The sequence below is a fragment of the Chiroxiphia lanceolata genome, chromosome 1 (genome assembly GCF_009829145.1).
Source record: "Chiroxiphia lanceolata isolate bChiLan1 chromosome 1, bChiLan1.pri, whole genome shotgun sequence".
NCBI classification, from domain to species: domain Eukaryota; kingdom Metazoa; phylum Chordata; class Aves; order Passeriformes; family Pipridae; genus Chiroxiphia; species Chiroxiphia lanceolata.
This window is the reverse complement of record NC_045637.1, coordinates 71,906,895-71,933,496: the sequence shown is the minus strand read 5'-3', so window position 1 is coordinate 71,933,496 and position 26,602 is coordinate 71,906,895. Positions and strand designations below refer to the sequence as shown.

General features: G+C 41.5%; 1 protein-coding gene across 8 annotated transcripts in view; it reads left to right on the top strand.

Moving 5' to 3' along the window:
* Positions 1-223: 223 nt before the first annotated feature.
* IKZF1 (IKAROS family zinc finger 1) overlaps positions 224-26,602 on the top strand; it is a 111,559-nt gene continuing 85,180 nt past the window's right edge. For 2 of the 8 annotated variants that reach the window (XM_032707309.1, XM_032707292.1), the window contains exon 1: positions 5,841-6,350. In XM_032707309.1, the coding sequence (XP_032563200.1) occupies positions 6,080-6,350 (271 nt within the window). In that variant the 5' untranslated portion in view covers positions 5,841-6,079. Of the gene's footprint in view, positions 236-5,839; positions 6,351-9,552; positions 9,634-26,602 lie in introns of those variants that run through there. The other 6 variants (XM_032707301.1, XM_032707284.1, XM_032707334.1 and 3 more) reach the window with 5 other exon arrangements.

The window sequence follows — 26,602 nt, the reverse complement described above, 5'->3', positions numbered from 1 at the left end:
TTCTGGCTGCTGCTTTCTCCGGCCACTGCCACGGCCACTGCCCACGATGGAGAAAACATCTCCCAGCATAACTATAGGCACCTAGCCCAGCATTATGCTGTTCCAGGTCCCCACAGGCTCCAGCTGGGGCTGGGGGGCCAAAGCCCCCCCCTGTGGGGCTCAGAGCCCCTTCCTCGTGGCTCACAACATGGCCACCTTCTTCTACCTAAAACTACAACTCTTCTCTTCCGGTCTGGTTGTGATATGTTTACATTTTTTGCAGGAGCGCTCATTGGACAGAAATTGAAAACTTCCAGGGGTTTCCACCCCTTGGGGTCTACCACTTTTCTTATCCTCTGGGGGAAAACGAAGTCCAAACCACTACAAAGAAACCGTTTTCATAAGCAGCCAGTCCCCTGAGAATTAGGATATGTCTTTGGGAAGAAGAGATATGGATAGGACTCATGGCTGCAATGGGAATAAGATGGCCATAAGCCTCAGAAAAGAATCACGGAGTCATAGGAAAATGTAGTTTGGAGTGGCATTCTGGAAGTCATCTGAATAAACTCCAGATTTAAAATTAAGCCAATGCTTAAGGCAAAATATGTTGCTCACGGCCTTGCCTAGCTGGATTATTAAAAATCTCCAAGAATGGAGACTGCACACACAACCTCTCTGAGCAACATGTTCCAGTGATTCCCAACTCTCCTTGAGAGCATATTTTCCTTGTGTTGCCTTTGTTATGGTTTGTGACTACTGCTTCATGTTAGTTGGCATTGCACCTCACAGAGACATCTGGCTCTGTCTATTCTGTAACCTGTCTGTTACACCCTCCCATCTGACTCCTTCGCACTAAAGCAACACAGTTCCCAAGTCCTTAGATGATGTGCTCCAGCTCCACAACCATACCTGTGGCCCTCCTCTGGACAGCCCTGTTTGTCAGTAGCAACCTCCCTTATCTCCAGGCAGTTTATGGTTTATCCAGGCTTGTTGAAACCTTTAAGCCAGAACTTCCAGACCACATAAAGAAGATGTGGGAAGGAGGGAGGAAAGAAGGCAAAGTAGTTTCCCAGGTTCTTTTTTAGTAGAAAGACTCTTGCAGACTTTTTTTATTTTAAAGGCTGTATTCCTAGTAAACAATAGGGTTTTATACACAGTAAGTCTGCTAGTATGTGTGTGCACATATATGTGTGTATGTAGATAGCTAGAGAGATAGATAGATAGACATATATATCTATCTCCCACTACATGGGTTAAAGTAGCTACACACCAAATGTTTCAGACAGCCCAGCTTCAGGTTTTCACCTGTGCCTGCCATTCCTGCCTCTCTTTAGGCACTCTTCCCCACATTCCCTTTATCAAAATTAGGGATATGGTTTCCCCTATGAGATGAGGTTACCTCAAAATTTGACTTTGCGCTACCTTCAAGATACTTAGGCTCTTTTTCTTGTTCGTCCTCGAGTGACTGCTCATTATAAAAGAATTTACTTACATACTCGTTTTTTCACTGCCTCAAGAGCAATATGGTATCTTGCAACCCTAAAGAAGCAATTCTGTAGCTTGGATGTTATTTTTCAGCCCAGGGTGTCAGCTGACTTGCAATAACTTAGCTTCTTCCATATACTACTTTCTGACAGTGTGCTGTGAATTTCCTTCATATCAGCTACTCCTCACTCTAATTTACCTTTCAAGTGGGCTAATGAAATGCTTTGCTGCAGTCCAGCCATCTTTAAAAATAAAAAACCCCAACCCACTTCCTCAATTCTAGAGTACTGAATAGCAGAGAAAAGGAATCTAATATGACAGAGATAGGCTCCCACCATATTTGTAAAACTTTACCTGGAAGGAAATCCTGTCAATTTTCAAAAGTTCCTCATCCATCCAGACATTTCATTTAGACCTGTGTTTTTGTGTATAATAAATTGCTTCTTGTTGGCTGAAAATCATTTTTTAGCTCTTATCTCTGTGATCGTTTACCCCTGCTGTTCTTTAATGGCCTTCACCTCATTATGCAACTAGTCATTAAAAGCTTAGTATCCAGTACAATGGTAGCTTATGTAAAGTGATCTATGAGAGCTTTATATAGGCTTACCAGCCGCAGCCTTAATTTTACTCATTCGTCTTAATTTTTTGTAATCATTTTTTGTAAAAAGGGTATAATGTCAGGCATGCTTCCCTGCTACTGACAGATCCAATCTAGCAGATAATTACCATAAGGAAATTGATGTTTTAGTGTGCAGGGGAGAATTTAATTTACTCAGACATCCTACAGTACAATGCATTCCAAAAGATATGAGGATTTAAGTTTTTAAGAAATTAAATTTCACTATTTAACATGATTACTTATGTTGAACATCATTAACTAGCTCTTTTTTTTAACTGTTTGATATAATTACAAGAACAGTTATTTGGTCTAAAGTCCAAAGTCACCTTTAAATAAGGGTTAAGGATCCATGAAGTACAGAAAAGAAGGCTGCATTCTTTCTCTCTCCCTCTCCACCACCATCCTTCCAGCAACAGCATTAAGAAAATCTATAGAGATTAACTGAGCCAATGCATGAACTATAGAGCTTTTTCCAATGATGTTTTAATAGATCCTTTGTTATCAGCCCATTCCACCTCAACTCCATCGGTCAGGAAAGCCTCTTTAATCCTATTCACAAATACAAATCACTTATAATGTTTCAAAAATGATAGAACCATGAAAGAGTTGTTGAGATCCCAATTAAGCAAGGTGATTAATTTATATTTAATTTGGGGGTTTTGATTACTTTAATAGAAATCCAAGTGACAGATAAATTTAATTAATCTCTATAAAACTGTTTACTCTTCATGGGAAAGCATTCTTTCTAGCATATAGCATATGTACCTTCCAAGCAGAACACAGAAAGCATAACCAGGAAGGCCCAAAAGGTTGAGTCTTTTGAAAAATAAAATTTTTAATCCTGAAAAGCCTTCCTGTATGAAGTCCAGAGGCTTTGCTTTGATCACTGAACTTCCTTATTGTTAATACTTCATTGGAGAATTAGAGCAACTGAATTTTATAACCTTCTTTTTTCTTTTTTGTTTGTTTGAAGTTTTGCTAGATATTTTAAGACGATTTTTTCCATGTTTCACTTTGTCATGAGGTTGTACAGTCAGAGAACAAAAATACAAAACTGTCAAGAGTTTATGATAAGTATCTGTGAGATGCAGGATCTGTCAACAGAATTTGAATAGCATCTGCACAACTGTTGTACATATAGAGCTAACGCTGATTTAAAATGCTGTCTTAGGACACAGTTTTCATTCTGGATTGAATTGCCCTCTCCAAAGACAGGAATCCCCTGTCTCATGACACTCTAGAAATTATGCTGGTCAAAACCTTGACTGACACCCCGTTAGAGGCACAGCCAGGACAGGGGACCTTTTGTTAGCCTGGAACAGGAGAAAGCTCCTGACCACCCACGATCTGATGAGCATATCTATATGGTTCAGAGGACTTCTGATCAGACATTATTTTCTCTTATTCTTTATTATATAAATAAGAGAAACTAAAAACAAATAAAGATTTATTTTAGTATGAATAGAATAAGACCACCTATTAGTGCTTTAGATAATCTACTTTAAAAATAGATTCTGTCTCTTCTTGAAACAGCTTTGTCGAAGACATGCTTTTCATATTTGCAGAAGAGAAGCTAAGAAACTGTAAACAGGAGGAGAGAATTATGTGACTCAATATTATTTCTAAAAATGTAAAACTGTGCCATTTTTAGTTACAGCCATAGATACACGACGCAAAATGGAAAGAGCATAATGTCAGCAATGACATCAGCACTCACTTCAAACCAGTTGTTTTTATGAAGAACTGCGCTTGTAAGAATGCCCCAAAATGCAGAAAAGGGACAGTCAATAACAGCAGAAGCACAGAGGATATGACAATGTGCTCTTACGCAGTCTGAAGGGACTGCACATCATTGGAGTCAACATCTCTCCCAGGTCACTGTTTACCTGGAGGCGACAGCTAATAGGGATGGAGGAAGCAAGAGGGAACATCAGTGGCTATGGCAGACAGTGCTTGCTGGGATGGTCTCTTGAGCAATTTCTCTTTCAAGTGAGTAGGTCCACTTACCATGGAAAATATTTTCTCCCTAGTTTTCAGTCATGATCAAGATTCTGCTAGTAAAAGTCTTCTACAGAATTTCTTAGGAAGTTAAAACAGAAAAACAGTAGTTTAAAAGGAATTATGTCACTTTCTGAAGATTGCCAAAAGTCCACCAACTTGCATAAGAATCCCTTGCTCTGAGTAGAGATCCTGCCTGGTAGATATTTGACTGAGCTTGGCTTGTCTGTGATTATAAAAGTGGGAGTCCTTTGCAGCTGAGGAGATGAGCAGCTGGGGGAGGTACATATGGAGATATGTGCAAACACAACAAGGCCTCATTCACATAGGTGTTTGCAGTCTTTAAGAAATCAAAGTCTCAAAACTTTCAAAATAATTAGAGGGAAAACGACGAAATTCAACAGTCACTCAGTCAGTGTCTCTGGCTGTACTTTCTAAATCATTGCCTACCTGAGAAAGTCTAGACAGAAACTCGGCAAGTGTGTGGCAGACATCTAGCTGTGCCTTTGCTGGGCACTGCCCCTCCTCCTCTCAGGCATTTGATTCTCAATAGGTACCTTACAAACTTACATATACAGTATCTGTATCTGCACAGTGCAGACTTATACATAATTATGCACATTTTTACTATATATATGGATAAACATATATAGAAAAACATACATAATGTCAAAAGTATGCTTTATACTCTCTCTATATAAAAGTATATAAACGCACACTCTAGCTGTTTACTAAAGCATGCAGACACATGTCAAGTCCAACCCAGCAGCCTTTAAGCCTAGGTAAAATTCTGCCCTTTTACAAGACACTTTTTATAACAACTTTTTTTTCAACTTACACTATTCCCAGAGCAGTGAAAAAGCAGTGAAATTGTTTTATTCTCTTTTGAGGTTGGGGTTTTTTTGACATAGGGGAGTGTGTTTTTCCTTTCCTCTTATTCTCAGAAGCAAGTTTTATCTCATAATTCCAAAAAGTTGTAGCTTCACACAGAAGCCAGGCATGGAAATTTTTAACCCGAAGGGTGAAAGTCTGAGCAAGCAGTTTTAGGTGGGTGACTGAGAAGAGTGCGTTAGAGTGGAAAGTATTGTGCAACAGTAACAGAGAGACATAGGGAGAGTCCTGTAATAGACTAATTTATTAATAAGAATATGTCACAGATACTGTATCCTTTCAGTATCTAACAAAAAACCCTAACTTCCACTGAAAGATAATTGGAGACCATTTTTAAAAGCCATGGGTGCTCTTGGTATCTTTTTTTTTGTTTGGTTTGGTTTGGGGTTTTTTTTGTTTTTCTGAAAGAGCAGTTTGATGTCACTGTTTATAGTCAGAGAAGGAAAGGTGGCATCCCCTACACCTGTGCAGAGCCAGGACCAGACTATCAGGGATTTCTCTGAGATACCTGAGTCTCACCTCTCTGGCTGAGGTTTGGGAACTCTTGGTGTTCAGAAGACATCAGGATATCATTCACAAAACAATCCCAAAAAGTAAAAACATGTAGTCCACAATACCCTTGGCTAGAGCTTCTTGCATCAGAGTCTGTCACTGCACACTGTGGACAGCCAGTGACATACCCAAAGGAGCATTTTTTGGGGTGGAAAATGGATTTGAAAGGCAGATTTGGGAACTACAAGAAAGTTAGTTGCTTCTCACTCAGGAAGGACAGACAGCTTCTCATCTTGCTTCTTTACAAGGAGACAGCAAATATGCTGGCTTTAGGATAAGCTCATGGAAATGGAAGGCCTCCCTCCTGCCTGTCTGCCATGCCACAGCCACACATCTCACCCTGCTGGGCAATGCTCCTGAGGAGGTGTTGGGACAAGCGCACAGCCATGACAGTGACACCTCACCACCTCCGGGGCAGTGCCCCGACTGAGGCGCCGTGAGCCTGCCCGGGCTCTCCTGCTGCCCTGGGGGCAGCCATTTTGCAGCAGTGACAAACCATGCACTGGCATTAATTGACCCCTCTGGGAGTTCCTGTAAAATGATGTCAGAACACTGATGGGTCTCAGTGGGCCTGAGCAGCTTCGTCTGGGGACTTCACCCACCACTGTGCCTACAGGCCAGGGCTCCTTTGTGGGCACCCAGGTAGCCCCACCAGGGCTGTGCCCGACTGTGCCAAGCAGAGTTGCCGTCAGGCCCTGGGTGACCGCACCCTGTGGGGCAGCAGGTGAGCCCCGGCCAGCCTGTGCTGAGGTGCTGTGGCACTGGAGAGCAGGGTGCGGGAAACTCCATCCCAAGCAGCCAGATACTCCCAGGTATGTGCCCAAAGGTATGTGCTTTGTATTGTTGGGGGTTTTTTTTAAAGTATGGGCTTCTGGAAAGCTTGCTTGAAAGTTTCTGTTAAGTTAGTCTTTGAAAAATTGCCCTATAACAGGTTCTTCCTTAAGGCTTTCTCCGAGTTAAATTTGTTTCAATTCTGGTTTTCCTGTCACTACGTAAATGAGCTTGTGGCTTTAATTTAATAATTATGTTTTCTTGTAGCTGAAGATGTCTAATATAATAGAGGGTGGTTGAGCTTTTCTCTTCAGCTGTGAACCCCCGTGTTTTTCCTGGAGCCTCCCACAGCAGTCCTAACAAGGAAATGTAGGGCAGTGCCGCCATTTTCCAAAGAGGCAGCAGTCGCCAGCCCCCATTCTGTGAATAATTGCACATATGCTTAACTTCATCACATTAGAAGTCTCTGTTAATTGAAATAATGTTGCTTATCTCAGTAAATAGGTACATAAGCAGGCCTACCAAATCGCTAGATAATCCCCTTTCCAGATATTTGACTTTGCTGGTGAGGAACTGGTGAGGAGAGAGGGATGGCCTCAATGAGGCTGCAGGGCTGCCTGAGGGAAGGGAGCTTTCCCAAGTGCTGGGGAAGCTTGAGATTGGGATTCATTGCCACTTTCCTCCATGACATTATCAGCACAGCCAGGCTGACAAGCCTTCCGGTGCCATACGGTTGCTCCAGGAAAACCAGTCAAAGCGGAAAATGCATCAGTGCCCCACATTTGACATAGCCTTCATCCCTGAACTGTAACTACTTGTCTGTAAATTCCTGACTCAAGGAAGAGGCAGTAAGGGATGATCGAGGTTTGGGGAAGGACGTGAGCGCACTGATGGTGTGGAAATGATTGCAACCTAAAGTGGTGAACCTTGAGACTTTGAGAAAGAGGGAGATGTGGTTGGAAAATACAACAACTGGGGGAAGAAGTGGAGATGAGGATAAATGGCTGATGACAACAGGGGAGTGGTAAAGGGAAGAGTTGTAGAGGTGAACGTGACTTAAGGGGCAGAGCACAAATATTTCTTTGTTAAAAAAGAAGCAAGTGGCTGGGTGTGTAAACAGGTAGGAAAGGGAAGGTTTATGGGGTTACAAAGGCAAATTCCATGGTTTTATAAATAGATGGTCTTGGGTTTACAGGAACCCAAGAAAATCTATGGACAAACTTGGTTGCTAGTGAATTCGTTGTTAACCATTGATTGCAGAGTTGGGCAAATACTGACCACCTAAATCACACACACATTATCTAGAGACAGCTCCGCTGAAAAATTCAAGAGTGTGTATCATCCCCCCCACTCCCCAAACCAAACATAAAAACCCCAAAAGAGCAACCTCAGCCTCACTAAGTTGTCTGACATGCCATGAAGCTAGACATAGGAATTGGTTTGGAGTTTTGTTTTGTTTTCTGCTTTAGACATTAGCCTCAAGAGGTGGAGGAAAAAAATATCATACATCTAAGAACTAAAACTGGAAGAGAGTGCTTCTGTCCCAGTAACCACTATACTCTTTGGTGTGAACATCTATAATATCTTACATGCTTGCTGTTCTGAACTCTGCCAGCTGGAGTGAGCAGTGGGTTATAGACTACCACCTTGCTATTTTTAAGTATTCTTTTTGTTAAAGGGACTGAGTAGTCTTTTCTTTCGGTATTATGTTAGTTAGGAGCTGGAAAATAATTTGCTCTGATAAAACGTATGAGTAATACTTGGATGTAAGGTAGACTTAATGATGTGGCCTAAAGCCTTACCTCTCTTCTTCCAAAGACATGATTTTTAAAATGATGGCAAAAAAGCCTCCTCAAGAGAGACCTGTCCATTTAGCATCTTACATCCAGTAACTATTCTGATTTATTTGTGTTAGAACTTTATTTAATTGTGGTGTGGCCAACCAGCAGAAAGGCTGTTGCTGACTTCTGTGGGCTTGGAACAGGCCCATTTACTGGCAGATAGATCAGGCACTTGAACCGTGTCTGCACTGAAATCAGAGCCAAAGGAATAATATCACACTCTCATATCAACGGATAGAGAAGACTGCTCAGCTAGTTTCTCACTAAAGACGCAGAATTCATGCGATGGAATCCCCAGAGCAGTCAGTTTGCTGCAAGTGAAAAAGAACCGAACAAGTGGATTGGTAGCTAGGTGCCAGAGAGTAGATAACTGCTTAGGATAGTTCTTCAGTGGGAAACTTAGTTATTTTTTAAGGAAATCCATCTTTGTAGCCAAAAAGGAAACTATTACAAAAAAACAAAACAAAGAAAAAGCAGGGCTTCCCATAAAGCTGTTCTGATAAGCACATGGGATGCAGGAAGGGATCACATGGAATTGAGGTGGTTTGCATCCCTCCATACCAAAGTGCCAAAGAAAGCCCACAGCTCAGCAGTTCCCTTCACGTCAGTGGATGTGCTGTGAATGATCACAGCTCCAGCTCTGTCTTGATTCAGCCAAGCTCGAGTACCCAATAACACTGTAACCAAGTCGGCAAAGCGTCAATCCACGTGGGCTATACGGATCTGCCCCTGGAGTCCCAGGGGCAGCCAGAGCAAGCCTGCGGCTGAAGTTTCTGTTGCTGTTGCGGCACCCCTGGGCTTAAGCTGCCTTGGTTAGGTCAGTCCATGCTTAGATGGCTATATCTCCACCTGCAAATGCAAACATACCCTGGTGAGTTATTAGAGGGCTCCCTCGCACCAGCAATTCTGGCTTAATGTCAGTTGTTCCTCTCAGCCATATTCTAGCATGATCCCACCACAACGCCAGTCCACACTGCAAAATCTCAGGTGTACTGGAAACATTGCTGTAGTAAAATGAAGTGTACTCTTCATGTTGTCTTTTATATCTCAATTTCAGTGTGAAAGAAATCTAAAATTCTGGTTATCTCTGAGATTTGGCTTTTCTTCTTTGTTACTGTGTTTGGTTTTGGCAAATTATAGGAAAAGAGGCTCTTGGCGATGACTTGTCCTTCCTAGCTCTAAATACAAGTTTCCTCAGACTGCCTGTCTTTTTAAGATCAATTTGGACATAAGTTTAATGCTCGTACTGAACAGTGCAGTGTTTTCTTTCTGTTGAACAGGAGAGAATTAATGAGCAAAGCATAGTTCAAAGGCTCACTGGAATTTTTATCAGAACCCTATCTAAATTTTAATAGCAGAAATCGTTAAAAATCCTGCTACCTATTGAGATTTTCTCTACTTCCTTTTTTCAAACAGGCTGATGTATTTCTAGAAAAATCTTTCCCACATATACTTCCTATTCCAAACTGAAAAGAATGTGGCACAGATTTCTTCTTGGTAAGTGTGTACACAGGCAAGTACTTGGCTTCCCTTTTCAGGGAAATCTCTGCCTTTGTTAAAAGACATGTTCTCTGAGCAGATTATAACTTACATTTTCAGGGTACCATCTGGCTTTATCTTGTAATCCTGGAGGGGATGAGGTACACTTATATGTTTGTGTTAAATTTTCCATGCGAGAGGGTCAGGCTGTTCTTTCACTGAAAATTTGAGATTTTTCAACTTATAGAAACTGATTAAACTGCATTTGTCCTGATGATCGGCAACCAAGTTTGATTTTCTTTGATCATGCAGATAATATTAATGATAAGCAGAACCAAACAAAGAAATAGATTGGTATCTTGTCACTCGAGTTCTTGATCTGAAACCTTGTGGTCAAGCCTTTGCCCTTGGTTAGATTCATATTTCATCCATAGTTTCTGTATTTATGACAGAAGGGTAATAAGAACCTCTGCCTCTTGATACCTCCTCAAACAGCTATTTGAAATAGTTACTCTCACAGCACATATTTTGGAGGGGAGGGGACAAAGAACAGAATCTCATCAATTGAGAATTTGATTTATTTTATTTTAAGAAGGTTTTGCTATTGTTATACAAATATATACATAATATTTATAAATGTATATATACACAAGTGCAATTTCACACTTTAGACAATGCATTTATTGGCTTTAATGCATTGAAAAATTGTGATTTAATTCAAAGGGGTTTTCTGTTTATTAAATGAAATAATATCTCCCTTTTCTGTGTGTTTTAGCATCCACCCTTTGCATCACAGAGACAGTTTTCAATATTGTGATTTTTCTGTTACTAGCTGTCTCACTGAACAAAACTGGAGTATGTGAGAACTCTTACTGTAAACCAGAGATTTCTGAGCAATATCATATTCAAGAATTAGGCATGCCTATAGTGTCTTTTAGTGGTCTAATGATCCTTACTGTTGCAGTGGAGGAAATTACTACATTCCTTACTCAAAACATTCCTACAAAGTCAAGCATGACTATCAACGGTACATTTATTCATGCAAAAGAAGCCTACAAAATGTAGGTGTTCCCCTTACATCAGCTTATATCCTGTTGACAACTCAAATGACACTAGGCCCATTTATTAGTTTCTAGTGGTTTAACTGACAACTTTTGGTCTCATAAATATACTATAAATACTATCTGTAGCACAGCCTTGCTGTTCAGTGGTACACCAAGTGTTCAGATGGTTGAGAATACTGTTTCCCAATGGGAAATGTGGCATTTGGCACTCGTTTATTCCGGTTTCCTTTGAGGATATGAAGGAAAGGTTTTACCAAAGTAATCCCTGCATAAAAAGCAAGCAACAAATGATTAATACCAAAGCGCTGGACTATAGAATGAATGCTAAAGTGCAAAATTTATTATACCTTAGAAGTAGATAGGGTGATTGCATACTTTTACCTCTACAGGGAAATACATGTTTGTGCTTTCCACACATGAGCTTGGTGGGAAAATTGCATGGGATTGATTTCATGAGTTTGGAAGTAAGCCCTGGTGTTGAGAATGACTTCACAGCCCAACTCTGAACTCACTTGGCAATGTGGATGTAGGAACCTCTTGTCCCAGTGAAGTCAGTCCTGCCAGTGGTTACAACACAAAGAGGGTTTGGCTCAGAAAGGACAAGTTGTGATATAATGAAGTCCCCTCACGGGGCAAAAAACCCCTGAATTTGTTTTCATCTGGAACAGGACAGTTTGTAGAGAGGGAGGAAAAACAGCCCAAGCACTTATTCCTCTTGGTTCCTCTAGAGCTATCTCATCAGGAAAAGCAGGGAAATGAAGAAAGACTGTGAAGTGCAAGTTCAGCCAATGCAAGATTTACACATCTACTGAACTTTAATCTTGTTTTTCCAGTTCCATGTTCCTCAACTGCAGAGAGTTTATAGTTGATCTTTCTTCTTGGTCTCCTTCTTAAGAACATGAGGGTTGTGGAGCTGTGCTCTTATACCACCTTAGGCAGCAGGCAAATTGCTTAGTGACTTTTGGTTAAAGCTGACATGATGTAGGGATCAAAAGCATGTTAACTTCCTACCAGCCATTCTAGAGAATTCATGTCTGTACATAGAAAAAGAGTCTGAACAGAGAAAGCAGAAAAAGGTTGGGTCCTACCCAAACTAATGGCAGAGTGCAGGTCACCAGGCAGCACGTGCTCATCGCTGGGCTGCCAACATGTGTCACACAGAGGCAGCCACTGAGCACACTGCCTCCATCTCGACTAAGAGGTCAAGGGATGTGGGAAGAGAGCAGGAGGAGGGGAGAGTGACAGAGAGGCACACAGGAAGGTCAAGATGGCTTAGGAGGGGCTGGGTTTTGTAGGCCTGGGACATGTGAAGAATGGGGTACTTCATTCAAGAGGGAAAAGATGTTCCATACTCAAAGAACCTTTTTTTTTTAATCTATACTACATATTCTGGTTCTTCTTCACAGTTTCTTTTTTACATGACCTTTTCTCTGCCCACACTCATTAACCAAGCTGTGACAGCATGGAGTTACTAGTTTGGGTGGGCTGTACATTTACCTCTGAAAGATTCTAGCTATCACTTAGAAAATGAATTAAAACTCTCATGTGAAGATGCAGAAGCAATAAACTGAAACAGTTAAATGCTGATGTCAGAATAAGACATGAGACCACAACCACCTTTTTCAGTCTCAGAGTAATAGCCTCCCTGCTGAAGCAAACAAAAAATACGTTGCCTATGAAGATAAGAGACCTTAAACCACCTTTGAAACTGTGATTCAGCACATGAAGTTACTACTATTTACAAGAAGGTGCTGACTCATTTACTAACTGCATGCAAAACAATATAGAAGTGTCACTCTTCTCTCCAGAAAATTTAGACATTACTGTCAGTAGCAGCCAGGTTGGAATGGACCACATCATTTGGTCCAACCTCCCTACTCAAGCAGGGTAATCCTAGAGCACATGGCGTGCCACCATCCAGTCTCATCTTAAAAACCTCAGGGACAGACAATCTACCACTTCCCTGGGCAGCCCATTCCAATGTCTGATCACCCTCTCTGTAAAGAATTAATTCCTAATATCTAACCTAAACCTCCCCTGGCACAGCTTAAGACCATGCCCTCTTGTCTTACTGATAGTGCCTGGGAGAAGAGACCAACCCCCCACCTGGCTACAACCTCCTTTCAGGGAGTTGTAGAGAGTGATGAGGTCTCCCTTGAGCCTCCTCTTCTCCAGGTTGAACAACTCCAGCTCCCTCAGCCTCTCCTCACAGGACTTGTGTTTGAGTCCTTCACCAGCCTTGTTGTTCTTCTCTGGACCTGCTTCAGCACCTCAATATCCTTCCTGTCCAGAACTGGACACAGTACTCCAGGTGTGGCCTCACCACTGCCAAGTACAGGGGAAGAATCACTTCTCTGGTCCTGCTGGCCACACTGTTCCTGATACAGGCCAGGATGCCATTGGCCTTCTTGGCCACCTGGGCACACTGCTGGCTCATGTTCAGCTTCCTGTCAATCCAAACTCCCAGGTCCCTTTCTGCCTGGATGCTCTCCAGACACTCTGTGCCCAGCCTGTAGTGCTGCATGGGGTTGTTGTGGCCAAAGTGGAGGACCCTGGCACTTGGCCTTGTTGAACCTCATCCCACTTGGCCTTGTTGAACCTCATCCCTTGTGAACCTCAGCTCAACTCTCCAGCCTGTCCAGGTCCCTCTGCAGAGTCCTCCTGCCTTCCAGCTGATCGACACTCCCCCCCCGACTTAGTGTCATCTGCACATTTGCTAATGATTCTATGCTCAACAAAGCCGACTGGCCTGTGTTGGGAATTACAAACAAATCCAATCACAGGTAACAAGAGAGGCACCTGTTCACTCTGGTTCTAGAAGCTTGTTCTCTTGTAGTCTGATGAGGAAGAAAAGGGGTTGATCAAATTTTGAATGTTGTCCCAAGGAACCATTAGAAACAGAGAGAAGGCAGTCAGAAACAGGTTCGAAGGTATTCTTTCTGCTGTTTCATGATTTTTAAGATAAACTGACAGGTTAGGTCAATGGCCAGCTTTTTTTTTTTTCTCCCCTTCATAGCAGCAAGGAGATTAAGTCTGTCCCTGCAGAGATCTACGGAATTCAGGAAATGTCTATAAAATGTATTTCGTAAGATTTTTACTGTGAGGCTTTTTTCATCAAAAATACATACTAACTGAGAGTTAAATTTGTTCAGATTTCCTAACAGTGAATGCACTAGAAATCTAGGAAATGCCAGTTAAGCATTCATTAGTACCTGGACAGTCAGCCCCAGTTGATGCAGCATTCAGCATTGCTCTTTGATTCTATCCAGGTGAAGGATACTGCCCGTTCTGCACATGACCACCCATACTGCAAACCTCCAGTTACTTCCACACACATCCAAATTGACTCCAGATTCAGTAATGTGAGATATCATACAAAAAACCGGGTTTGCACTGTGTGAATGCAGAGGGTGCCTGGAAGTTTTGAGCTGCTTGAATATGAAAGCAGTGCTATGGAATCCTCCACTATCTGTACCTTGCTTCCTGATTTCACACCTCCTCACAAGTTAAATACCTATTCAGTAATTTTGAAGCCTACCTGTGGTTTCCTTGTCTTTTAATAGAAAATTTATTGGAATGGATGCCAGAGCAGTACTGTAGAGAGATGGTTGGCTAGACATTTCTGGGTTTGTATAGTTGGTAAGGGCATTTTCTCAAAGCTGGCATTGTGTCCATGTGAGACAACTGCAATTCAGTTTGTGTACAAGGATGTGGCCCTAACTAACTCCAAAAATGTTTTGGAAAGAGATGAGCTTGCTTTTATCGATAAGTTTTTGGATGAAACTCTTCAAGAATTTGAAAGCAAAGACACGTGGTAGAATTGTCTCATGCTCCTTCCCCAAGACTTAAATAATATTTACCTCAAAACTGCTTTTCTTTCTTGTAAGTTACACCAAGGCAGGGTAGGTATGGAAACCATGAGCGATGATCAATTAGCAAACATTGCTCTTGTTCTTCCTCTAGATCATACCCAGGGAAACTGTCTCCTCAGCAGACCTGGGCAGTGGACTCAAAGTGCTTGCTCTGCATTCTCAGAGTAGGGCCTAAACTTGCATTTTCTGTATTCTAGCTGAGCAATTTATTTAATATGTGTAAAATGATCCTACTACTGCCATTTGTTCTTTTTGTATAGGACTCACTATGCTAAAAGCCGCTGACTAGAAGTAATATGAATCCCACCACGGCTTGGCGGGAGTGAAGCGCGTAGCTGCCCAGAGGAATCAGGGCTCTAGCAGTTGTAAGGCGTGCCTGGAGATCAGGGCTTTGCCTGGATGAAAACAAAAGTATCTGTAGGGTTAGTTAGGTGTTGAGTGTAATGGATGCCAGTAGCATATATATGCTGGATTTGTGTGCCCCAGTGTCTCCCGTGAATCCAGCCCAAAGCTTTCCTACATTGCCCTGGCAAAGTGCCTCGAGTCAAACCAATTGAGAGATGAGAAGCTAGGCTACTTTTTATGCTTTTTGCTTGAAGTTCCCTGAAGTGCTAATTATTACATGGCAATAATAACTCATTGGTCTATTTACAGGGCTTTTCATCATTAGAACCCAACATTAGTTTCAGGGAAACTAAGGCAAAAAAGCACATATTTGCCCAAATTCTCACATCTAGTGAGGCTTAACACTAAAGGCAGCTCTGCTTTGTGTATTGACTTTTCTCTCCAATGCCCCCAAAGTCTGACTTTGGAACTCAACACTTAAAATTTGCCTGTATTGCACATTCCTGAAGACTTGTATTAGGTAAAAATGAGAAAGACCATGAAGTATTGCAGCAAAAAAAGTCTTCATTGAAACTGGAAGGAACTTGGACAGCAAATTCATTGGAACAGGATTTTAATGCCAAATAAAAAATGCCTACGTTCCCGTATGTATATGATATATAATTGTAGTTGTATAATTGTATGACATTGCAGAGCTACGTGATACTTTATTTAATCCACTATAGGAAATACATAAGCAGAGGACAGTTTTCACTGGAAGTGTTTCACACTCAGGTATTTGGCAATACAGACATAGAGGTGCACACAATCTCCCATGCATTTGGATTTCATGTGGTCTAACAGGAAACAAGACAATGGGGAATCATAGCCCTCCTCCACACTCTCAGGAGAGACATAGAAATATTAATCTAGTATTAAATCTATAGCATAGTGATTTTATTTTTCTTTTTGTGGAGGGGAGATTGTTTTGGAATGCCCTCTTTCCATAATTATTTTGAGAAAACTTATTAAGCACTGTTTTTCAAATCTGCCCTGTAGTTAATTCCTCAGGTGTATGGCTATAATGAAGCGTATTCCATCATGCCCTTGGTCTTCTCTTTCTATGGTAAATCTACTTTTTTATTTAATTCTTTGCCCATCATGTAGCTTTTCAGTATTGTCTCATTAAATAAGTGAGTCTGTTGTGGTTCTTGCAATGTTTCTAATTCTACTAGCTGCCAGGAACTGCTCTGAACATCAGCTAAAACCTGATTCTTTAATTTCATTTTTTTTTTCTGTGTCTGTTCTTTGAAAACAGTTGCAGCTGTGTGGCTTCTGCACATTGTTTTTATTATGTAGAGACCTAAAGATATAATGTATTTTCTCCTCTGGTGATCTGCTACCTGGCCTTTTCATTCTCTCATTCTTTGAAAAGCTTCTGCCTCTGCTTCCTGCTGAAGATGCTTCTTCCCCGCACCCCTGACGTAGTTTCCCACTATGCCTTGTAGCATTCAATCCAGAGCAGGAGGCACTAAACTGCTGTAAAGGCAGGAAAAGCTGCTGCCGGCTCACCAGCTGTGGAGGATCCCCATGAAGAAGGAGATTCTCTGGGGTGAAAACTGGAAGATGGGAGCTCCTGTGGTTCCACTTGCGCCTCACATTCAGTATTAAAGGATGCAGCTAGATAGAGAACCCAACTAAATTTTATCTTGCTGGAGGAGTATCTATTTGAAGAATAATGTGGTGGTAATTCAGAATGTAACTTTGGCTGATGCCTCTGTTGAGTTTTGCTTTCACTGTTTCACATGGTCTCTGTGTGACACTTACATAGGCAAAATTAGGTGTTGCTTACAAAGAATTTCCAGAGCAAGAGTAATAGGGGGGTTTGTTTCCTGGAGATTAGTTTATAGTTGGTGTGACTCAACTCTGATAAGATCAGCTTATAAGAGGGTAACTGATCATGATTTCTGATTGGGTTTTTCTTCTTTTTTCTTTTTAATTTCCTTAAAGGTCTATTTTTGACCCAAAGTGCTATTTTATGGCTTGAATTTGTTCCTAGAAAAGCCTGAATGCTACTGCAAGTCAACACCTGAAGGGTTCGATTTTAAAGGATGTCCTCATAACCTGTGTATTAGCTCGTCTTTCACACGGCTCACTGAGATGACAGTGTGCTCAGTCTCACATTGTATCTGTGCTTCAGAGAAAGCCTGTGCCTGAATATCTCTGCTCTGCAGGTCCCTGGATAGGCTTTGGCTTTCCACCTCAAGAAAAAGAGTTGTGTTCAGAGGCAAGGGTGTAGTCTCAAGCTATGCGAGACCAATAGCTGGGTACTGTCATAATCGAAGTTTAAGGCTCCTTATTCCTCAGTGTTGCTTCACATAAGTCTGTATGTATGAAGTAGGGGGCTTAAAGGTCAATGGGTAATGCAGAAAGGAGGACTCTTCAATTGGGAAAAGGCTCAGAGGTTAGTGCAGAGCTCTGTTTGTTTCAGTGGGAGCACTTTTGAGCTGAGAAAGCTGTCACTGCCGAAATTTACCAATATTGCTGCAGTAGTTAAGGGTGAGAAACTAACCCCAACGCTGCCATGCATATGTGTTAGGGTGCTGCAAACAACCACCACAGTCCTTTTTCTGGAAATGTATGTGGTGTATGAGGAAGGCAGTTTACACGTGGTCTCTGTCAACCAAGGCTGTTTCTAGTGCAGCCAGAAGATTCACAAAATTATCAAAAGAATTTTGGGGAAAAGAGTTAAAACCCAACAAATAGTGGATTTCTGTTGCTGAAAGAAAATGTTTATGTGCAAATTGTTCATTTCTGGTAAATACTTGGAGCACGGAGTAGATGAGAGAAAATGGCTGGAAAGGAAAAAATACAACATGTGAAAAATTTCAAATTTTGAAATCTGTTATTAGAAAGCTTTTGCTTTATGGTTTGGTTTGGTTTTGTGCTTTTTTTGTTGTTGTTGTTTTTTTTTTTTTTTTTGTTTTTTTTTTTTGTTTTGTTTTTTTTTTTTTTTTTGTGTTTTTTTTTTGTTTGTTTTTTGTGTTTGTTTTTGTTTTTGTTTTTGTTTTAAAATGGGTTGATTAGTTTGGATTTTTTTGTTAGTTCCTGAGGATGAAAACAGTTTTCCCAGTAAAATCTGTAGTGGAGTGATACTGTGAGAATTGGCATTAGTTATATGATACCTATAGTAAGTGATGTTTAAGATAAACACTTAAAGCAACTTCAAATTTAGAGTAATATGTACTTTTTATTATAGGCACCTTTCTTAATGGAGATACTAAAGCATTGTGCTAATAGTTAAAGGACCATTCAGAGATACGTAATGGCTCCAGTTTAGGAGTCACCCAGTAGATGAGGGTATACTCCAAAGTGTTTACATTGAAACTGTTGATATTTAGGAAGAGCAACTTTTTTCTAAGGTAAGTCTGAATGTGCTCCCTTCCAAGTAGGGTCCCACCTTCTGCCCACACAGATTATGTGAGAAGTGTTTCAGCACCTTACTATATATAGTCAAGACTTCATACTCTTCTGCCAAGGTCAGTGGAGGTGCTGAAACCGAGATGGGGGAGGAAATGAGCCGTGTGGGAGCGAGCTGGTGCATCCTGAACCTAGGAGGGACTGGGAAGACATGGGTCAGCTTTGGCCGTCACATCCAGCAAACCTCTCAGTGGGAGTGCAAGGGAAAGAGTTAGTGCAAAAATAAGTGTTGCTAATACTTGTGTGGAGGTGGAGTGGGGCATTTGCTTTAAATGAGAAGCTTGAGCTGCCTGAATGAAGCTGCAGGGGAAAGGTGGGACTGAAAGACGCTGGTTAGAGGAAATTGTGAATATGCTTGCAGCTCCCCTTTGTGAGCTGGCAGAGTTGTGCTGGACAATCTCCATATGGGTTGGCAGAAATGACGTACGAGTCATGTATTCCAGTAGTCGTATGCAATAGGAAAGTTCCCATGGTTGAAAGCTTTGTCATGGCTGGATTAATCTGTGACTTGTACTGGGCATTACTGTTATAAACTATATAGTTGACCAGATAATATTCCTCAGTTCCCAGAACTTTACTCCCTTCAAATTGAAATCTGGTAATAAAGAAAGACACAAATTTCAAGTGAATTTTTTTAACAGTTTGGTGGGTTGATTTTGGTTTGGTTGGTTGAGGTTTTGTTGTTGGTTTGGGATTTTTAATTGAAAGTTTCTACCTTTCTTACTTGCACTGAGATCTATCTTGAAGGGCTGAGTGCTTCATAAACAGGACCAAAGGAGAGCCTGCTCTGAGCCTCTCTCAGCATTGGAAACTCAGGGACAAATGATCTGCTTTGGGGTAAAGTGAGTGGTGTGTCAATATTTTTTGGATGGGACCTTCAATTTATTCTCTCTGTAGATATGTTAAGTCTGATGTCTAACCACAACCACTGAACAAAGAATAGAGCAGCTTCTAGGTAACTTGGCATGTGCTTTTCAGAAAGAAATTCTTTTTCTCAGGCAGCTGAGATTCCTTCTGTGAGGAAAGAACATTAATCATCTAATTTTACAATGGGAAAATGCTTTTGGTCACAGAAGAAAAGCTAAAGGAGGAATTGGACACAAGTTTTCTCAGGTGAAAAACCTTTCTTTGCTGGTTTGTCTTAGAACTCAAGGAAAATTTGTGAGTTATGAACCAGGCTCCACTGGGTTGGGCAGTACCCACTCCCAACTCCGTGAATCAAGCAGCTTTAGGATGTCAAATTTTATATATAATTCATATTGCAGAAGAATACAAATGACTGGCGTATTCATTGGGTAATTTTTTCTTTCAAACCCAATGCATGAAAAAGGAGTTGATCTATTGGACAAAACACTATGTTTCAGAATTAGAGAAGAAAAAAGGAAAAGTGGGGGAGAAAAGAGGAACTATTTTATTAGGCTGAACTTGCATTCTGTATTTGGCATGTATTCATTATCTCCTATTTCCTGATGATAACATAATGTCCTTTCTTTTCCTGTTACCCAAGCACTTTACAGAACATGTGTTGCATGCCTGTTGGCAATCATGGACAATTTGAAATTCACAGCTTCTTTTTACATGGCTTGACATCAGTTCTTCTTCAATATACTCCCTCCTTCACCAGTGGAATACATCTCCCACCTCCCATCGCTGTGTTACACACTAAAGAGCAGTAGCTGTTACCTGCAACAGGTTTTAAGGCACTTGAACTGAACTACTGTTTTTTGGAAGCTAATGGGTGCTCCTGAGGGTCCCGGGGGCATGGGACAGCCAATGCCTTTCCAGTGTTACAAGGAAACAACTCTGTTTCAATTTCTTCCCACGGTGGGTTTTAAGCAGCAAATTCAGACAAGCTGTAAAGTCTTCTGTAATCATGGTGGGTGTCCCTCAGTGTTTTGTGAGCAGTCTAAAAAGGTTCTTTCTGTGAGACCAAGACACATGTTCCCTAGCTCATGTCAGGCATATTTTCATATGGAAATCTAAAGCCGAACTGACATCTGCGATTAACTTGCTGAGATAGGTTCCTCTTCACCCTGGAGACCCAAGTACCATCCAAGCATGGTTCCTCTTCTGCCGGATGGCACGCTACTCCCTCCGTTTGACAGTCATAGATCTTGGAAACGTCACCGTCTCTGAACTTCTCTGACTCTCCTCTCCCACCTGGTGCGTGGTTTGTGCTGTCTATCCTGGGCCCTTAGCAAGCGACAGAGAGATATTTTCGCAAGACAATACACCCACTCTCCTTTTCCACAGCCGTCTGTTTCTTTGCTGGGAAAGCATGCCCTACTCAGAATGTCTGTCATCACTGCTGGCTTGGCTTGACATGGCCTCACCCTCAAACTTAGCCTTTTTGTTTCAAATGTGTGGATTGTAGCTGTGTGGATCCACATCAGAGGCTTCTTTACAACACTTTCTCATAGGCGGTGACCTGACTGAATCGTCACTTCCGAGGTCAATGGTAGGACCTCCAAAACTATTACCGGAATCTATCCCGTCCCTATCTTTTTTTTCAGTCACAAAGCAGATGCTCAGTATCTCATCCTCTCATCTCAACTTCTCATCTTCTTTGAGGTAACAGGAAAGATACAGGTACTTTATCACTGGTAACAATCAGTGACTTCTTTTCAATAGTCACTAGATTTGGGTCAGTGCAGGTCCACAATAATGTCAACATTTTCTAACTGAGGAAAGTTCTCTGAGTTCAGTGATGCATTTTCTTGTCAGGTTTGACAGTTCACCAGTTGTAGTGGGTTGACCCTGGCCGGATACCAGGTACCCACTAAAACCGCTCTCTTACTCTCCCTCTGTCCCTCCCTGGACAGAGGAGAGGACAAAAAAACCCAGCTAAGGATTCATGAGTTGAGATAACAGCTGGGAGAGGTCACTTACTGATTACCTTCACGGGCAAAACAGACTCAAAGTGGGGATAGTACTTAAATTTATTACTAACAGGATAAGAGCCAAAGAGTGAGAAATAAAAAAGTCTTTAAAACACCTTCCCCACCCCTTCTTCCATGTTCTCTCTCCTCCCCCTCCAGCGGTGCAGGGGGATGGGGAATGGGATTTACGGTCAGTTGTTTCTGCTGCTGCTCGAAGACAGGAGTCCTTCCCCTGCTCCCATGGGGTCCCTCCCATGGGAGACAGTCTTTGATGGACCTCTCTGCCGTGAGTCCATCCAACGGGCAGCAGTTCTTCCCAAACTGCTGTCCCGTGGGTCACTCCTCCATGGGGTGCAGTCCATCACAAATGAGCTGTACAGATGTGAGTCCCCCACAAGGGCCACAAATCCTACCCAGGAAAAACTTACTCCAGCATGGGCTTCCCTCTCCATGGGCCGCAGGTCTCCAGCAGGACCCTGCTCCATCTTGGACCTCCCACAGGGTCACAGCCTCCTTCATGCATCCACCTGCTCCAGCATGGGCTTTTCCATAGGCTGCAGGTGGATCTCTGTACCCCGATGGTCCTCCATGGGCTGCAGGGGCACGGCTGCTCCACCATGGTCTGCATCACAGGCTGCAGGAGCCTCAGCTCTGGTGCCTGGAGCACCTCCTGCCCCTCCTTCTGCACTGACCTTGGTGTCTACCTTGTTGTTCCCATGTTCTCACTCCGCTCTTTTCTGGCTGGAATTCTTTCTGCACCACAACATTCTGTTCTTAAATATGTTGTCACAGAGGTGTTACCATTACTCCTTATTGGTTCGGTCTTGGCCAGCAGTAGGAAGCCCATCCTGGAACTGGCTGGTATTGGCTCCATTGGACATGGGAAGCTTCTAGCAGCTTCTAACAGAAGCCACCCCTGTAGCTCCCCCCACTACCAAAACCCAGCCACAGAAACCCACTACACCAGTATAGGCTGTGAAGTGGTTAGATTTTCTTTTTCACTCCCACTCCTGCCTTATGTCCAGGCATTTTTTCCCAGCTTTTCATTATTTGTTCCACAATGTATATACTGAGTTGGGATTGTTGAACATGCGTTCTTTGCTGGTATGCATTTGCCCTACTACCTTCTTTTGTCTAGACTGAACTAGTAGTTATTAGGGCTTGTTTTGCAACTTCTTGAACAATAAAGATGAAATTGTTACCTAGACTTTCTGCAGAGTAATGCTTGTTTCTTCTATGACTTCATTTTAATAGAAGTCTTTCTGGTGTCCCAACAATGCTGAGTAGGGATCTGTGTGGACGCTAGAATCCTCAAGTATCTAAAAAAAAGCATCTAGTCTGCTTTTTTACTTTGGTTTTCAGGTTAAAATAACAAACACAAGATCCTGAATTTCTCAGATGTCTGATTCTGCCAGTGGTCACAGTATTGGTCAAACACAGCTACCAGATTTATCCGCTTTTCAGGCATCAATCCTGGTAGCATTCACTACAAAACTGCTGTGGTGGTTATTTAACTATCTTCCAGTAGGCCCTGAGCTGCTGAAGACCACACTTTCTGTAAAAATGTTTAAAAGAATTAATATATGGATATCAGATATTACTATGCTGAGCAAGAAACTAACGTACCCATAGCCAGAGAAAAATTATATATTATCTGCAATATATAGAGCAATGGCTCCTGAATTGCTAGTATGTAGAATTTAAATATAATTTAATGTACAGTATCCTACTAAATCCCCCAATTCTCCCTCTTTTAAGCTATTGTCAGGGAGAAGCTGCAGTATACACTTGCTAGGGTAAGTCCATACATTTATTTTGGTTTTGTACGTATTAAGACATACCTTGTCGCTTATATTTCTAATTGAAGAAAGTGACTAGATCTGAGAAACACTTCTGTGAGACTGTGGAGAAGGACTTATGATCTTGACTGTTTTCAAAGAGAATCCCAGAGGAAAAAAAAGTTATGTTCCACAGATGATCATATAATGATATCACATTAGATATCCGTTAAAATAGCAAACCGCTCTTTAAACTGTCTTACATGGCAATGCTTTTTTTCTAAATAAGCACCATCTTCAATATAAAAATTGCAAATAAATAGTTTTTCCTGCCTTACAATTGTAACGTTTGTAGGATTCCTCTCGTAATCATACTGCACATGACATTTGCAGCTTTGAGGCATGGGGCTTTAGCAGAGGGAGATTAATGTCAAGAGAATCTGGTGATAGAAATGTCTCTTTAAGAGTACATCCAGCTCTTGCAGCCAGGGCAGCTTTCGCGGTGAATCCTCCGTTGGTTCCTAAAGCAGCGAGTGAGTGTGAGCTTGGGACAATCTAGTCTAAGAATAGAGACTGAAGAACAAGAATTTTCTGTCCATTGGAGTTTTCTTTCTCATCTGGAACATCTAGTGCTTTAGTGGGTGGGAAATACTATGGCAATAAGGAGGCAGAGGAGAAGGTCTGTAGCTGCCTACGCTTTTCCCAATAAAAGTACACCAGCCGAGTGCAATGATAGGAACATGGGAGACCTGAATAGAAGAACCCCTCTTGTCCCTTCTGAACTGTGTAAGCATGGATCTTTGGCTAGGGCACCTATTGTAGTGAACAGTGAGCAGCTGCTGCTGCTATGCAGTTGAGAACTGGAGTCTATTTAGAGAAATAATTGCCTTAGTTTCCAAGATGCTCCTGGAAATAGGATCTAAATTTCTCATTATAGTCTTACCTGGCAAAATACAGTATGTTCTAAACAATAATTAAAATTCTTAAATTAAAAATTCTCAAAGAAAGCAGGTCAGTCTTCCAGGTTTGCAATGGAGAAAAAAGTAGGAACAAACAATCCTCTTGTAAAAGGGAGAATATTATTTGTGTCCTGTTCTCTCATCGGAGTGAGAAATGGAACACCTGCGCTCATCCTCTCTGGAGTAGTGCTTGGGACTGTATTTTTCACCTGGAGTATTCTTCCTTCGAAAGAAAAAAGAAAAAGTCAAAAACAAAGAGAAAGAATTTGGATACCCATCCACAGGTTATGATGCAGGGTGCTGTATTGTCTACATTTATTCCAGATAAACTAGTGTATTTGGGTAATTCTTTTTTAAGTTGTCTCTTCTTAATTGCTGTTAAGGGACAGTGATTTTCAAATGCACCTGAAATTATGTGTAGTTTTAAAAGTGTAGGAAGCTCTAGCATTTCCTTGTATCCTGTTAAATGTCCATGTTCCTTTCTTATGCTGATGATCTTCATGATACTTTTTCAGAATGGCAGAACTGAGAGTGCACACAGTGGAGGAACACAGGTAGGGCCTTTGTGTAAGTACAAAAAAAATCATTCATATGAATATCATCTTAGAGTCACTTCCTAAATACTATCTAAGACTGGGAATCAGGACATTGGTTAAGAGATTGCTAATTCTGAGAATTCATCTCCTGTATTTTATTGTTAAGAATTTCTTCCCTTTTTTTTGTACTTCACAACAGAAATTTTAATGCTTGCAATCTCCCTTTTAAGTGTGGCAGCAGGACTAACAATGTTTTCCAAGGTAGTTCAGCTGAAAAACAAACTTTCCTTTCATAGCATCCAAGTTCTGAACCAAACATATATGCTGTCATTTGTATATCAAATGAAAACAGAAGGCTTAACATTTTAGGGCTTCGCCTCCTACCTTTTTGCTTCCTTTCTCCCTTCCTGTTTCTATTAGCCCAGACGGTTTAGAACTGAGAACTGCAGGATTAAACCATCAGCAACAAAAGGCTTATTTCCAGAATTTTTATTTTGTTTGCACATCTGTCCTTTTAAGTCTTTGTTTTTAAATGAAAATCCTACAGTGACTTCCTGACAGTCATCTCTTACTCTTAGTGTTCACTTAACTTTTTCCAGAAGTATGGATCCCTTATAGGTCTCATGGTTCTCAGATGAAATGAAGCCATGTGAGTGATTTTTTAAAAACCACTGTTTTTGATGAGTGAGATAATGAATTTTCAGACTTTATCTCTTAATCCACTGGCTGATGCCATACAAAGATGTGAATATCTAGGAAGAGTGCCAGCTGGTCTTCTACCTCCCCAAGCACAATTGTTCCCTTTGCTGTTTATCACACCAAGAACCACAGTACCATCTTCCTCTCTGTGGTGAGCCTCCTGATGTGCTACCAGCTGAACTCTGGTGCTGGCAAGGGGCCTTTGGGGACTCCTGTACCATACAGGCTAACTGTGGGGAGAGCTTTAACATCTGCAATTTGGACTCAAACATTGTTCTGAGATTCCTTCAAGTGCAAGCGGACTAATCCTGCAACCTTGTTTCAAATGAACCACATCTTCTAAGGCAAGAAAAATGCAGACAGTCTCTGAGTAGACTAGGTAAAGTAAATATATGCCTTACTAATGACACTGAAAAAATAACCTCCAGCTACAACATATCTTGTTCCTGTGACACTGTCTTGGGGAAGGACAGTGACAATTCCTCTTTAGCAATACAGTATCAATGTTGAGTGTTAATGGAGCTGAAGAGTTATGCTCTCATGTGTTATATCACAAAGAATAATGAAAGTATTGGAAAAAGAAAGGGAATCATGGAGAATCATGGACAGCATATTCCTATGGACCATTTCTGTTATGAAATCTATTTTCATGTCTTACCTATTTTCCATTCAGTGCACACAGATAACAGAACAAGTCCAAGTCTAGATGGGAGTTTCCCACCGTACCCACGTCTCCTTCACCTGAAAGAGCTGAAAAGGAAAAATGTGCTGACAGTTCTATGTGTAGGTTGTCCTGAACAGCAAAAATTGAAGGGAAACTACTCTTAAACTAGTGTCAGGTCAGCTCCCTGATCTCTGCTTACACTGAAAATCTGTTTGTTTACTAGGCGTTAAACCCATTCTGAATTTTTTTTATTATTCCCCCCCACCAATTTTTCCTATCTCAGACTGTTGGAGAATATTGCAGGGGTGCCTGCAGGGATTGTGAGTTACAACAGCTGGCAGTGAGAGGCATGGGTGATCAGCATCTCATAGGTTTGGACTCTTCTACCAAGACTTTATTGACTGGAGTCAGAGAGCAGGTGCGGGGCACTTTCACCACAACCTAACTCAGAGTTCTGTCTGCTTTGAGTGATGTTGACAAGAGGCAGAAAGCTATAAATCCACCCTGTGCCTCGCAACCCCAGTAGCAAAATTGCATCAGTTTACTTGTGAGCTAAGGAAGACTCGAGCAGTTAATGTATAAGCAAGCTGATCTATAATTACCCTAAGAACCAGCTTGAGAGCATGTTTACTGATATAAAATGTAATAGCCGTATTACATAAGCACAGCAACAATAGTACATCTCTAAATGGTTGCAGACTACCTCTTTTGACAGCTGTGGTAGAAAATGGA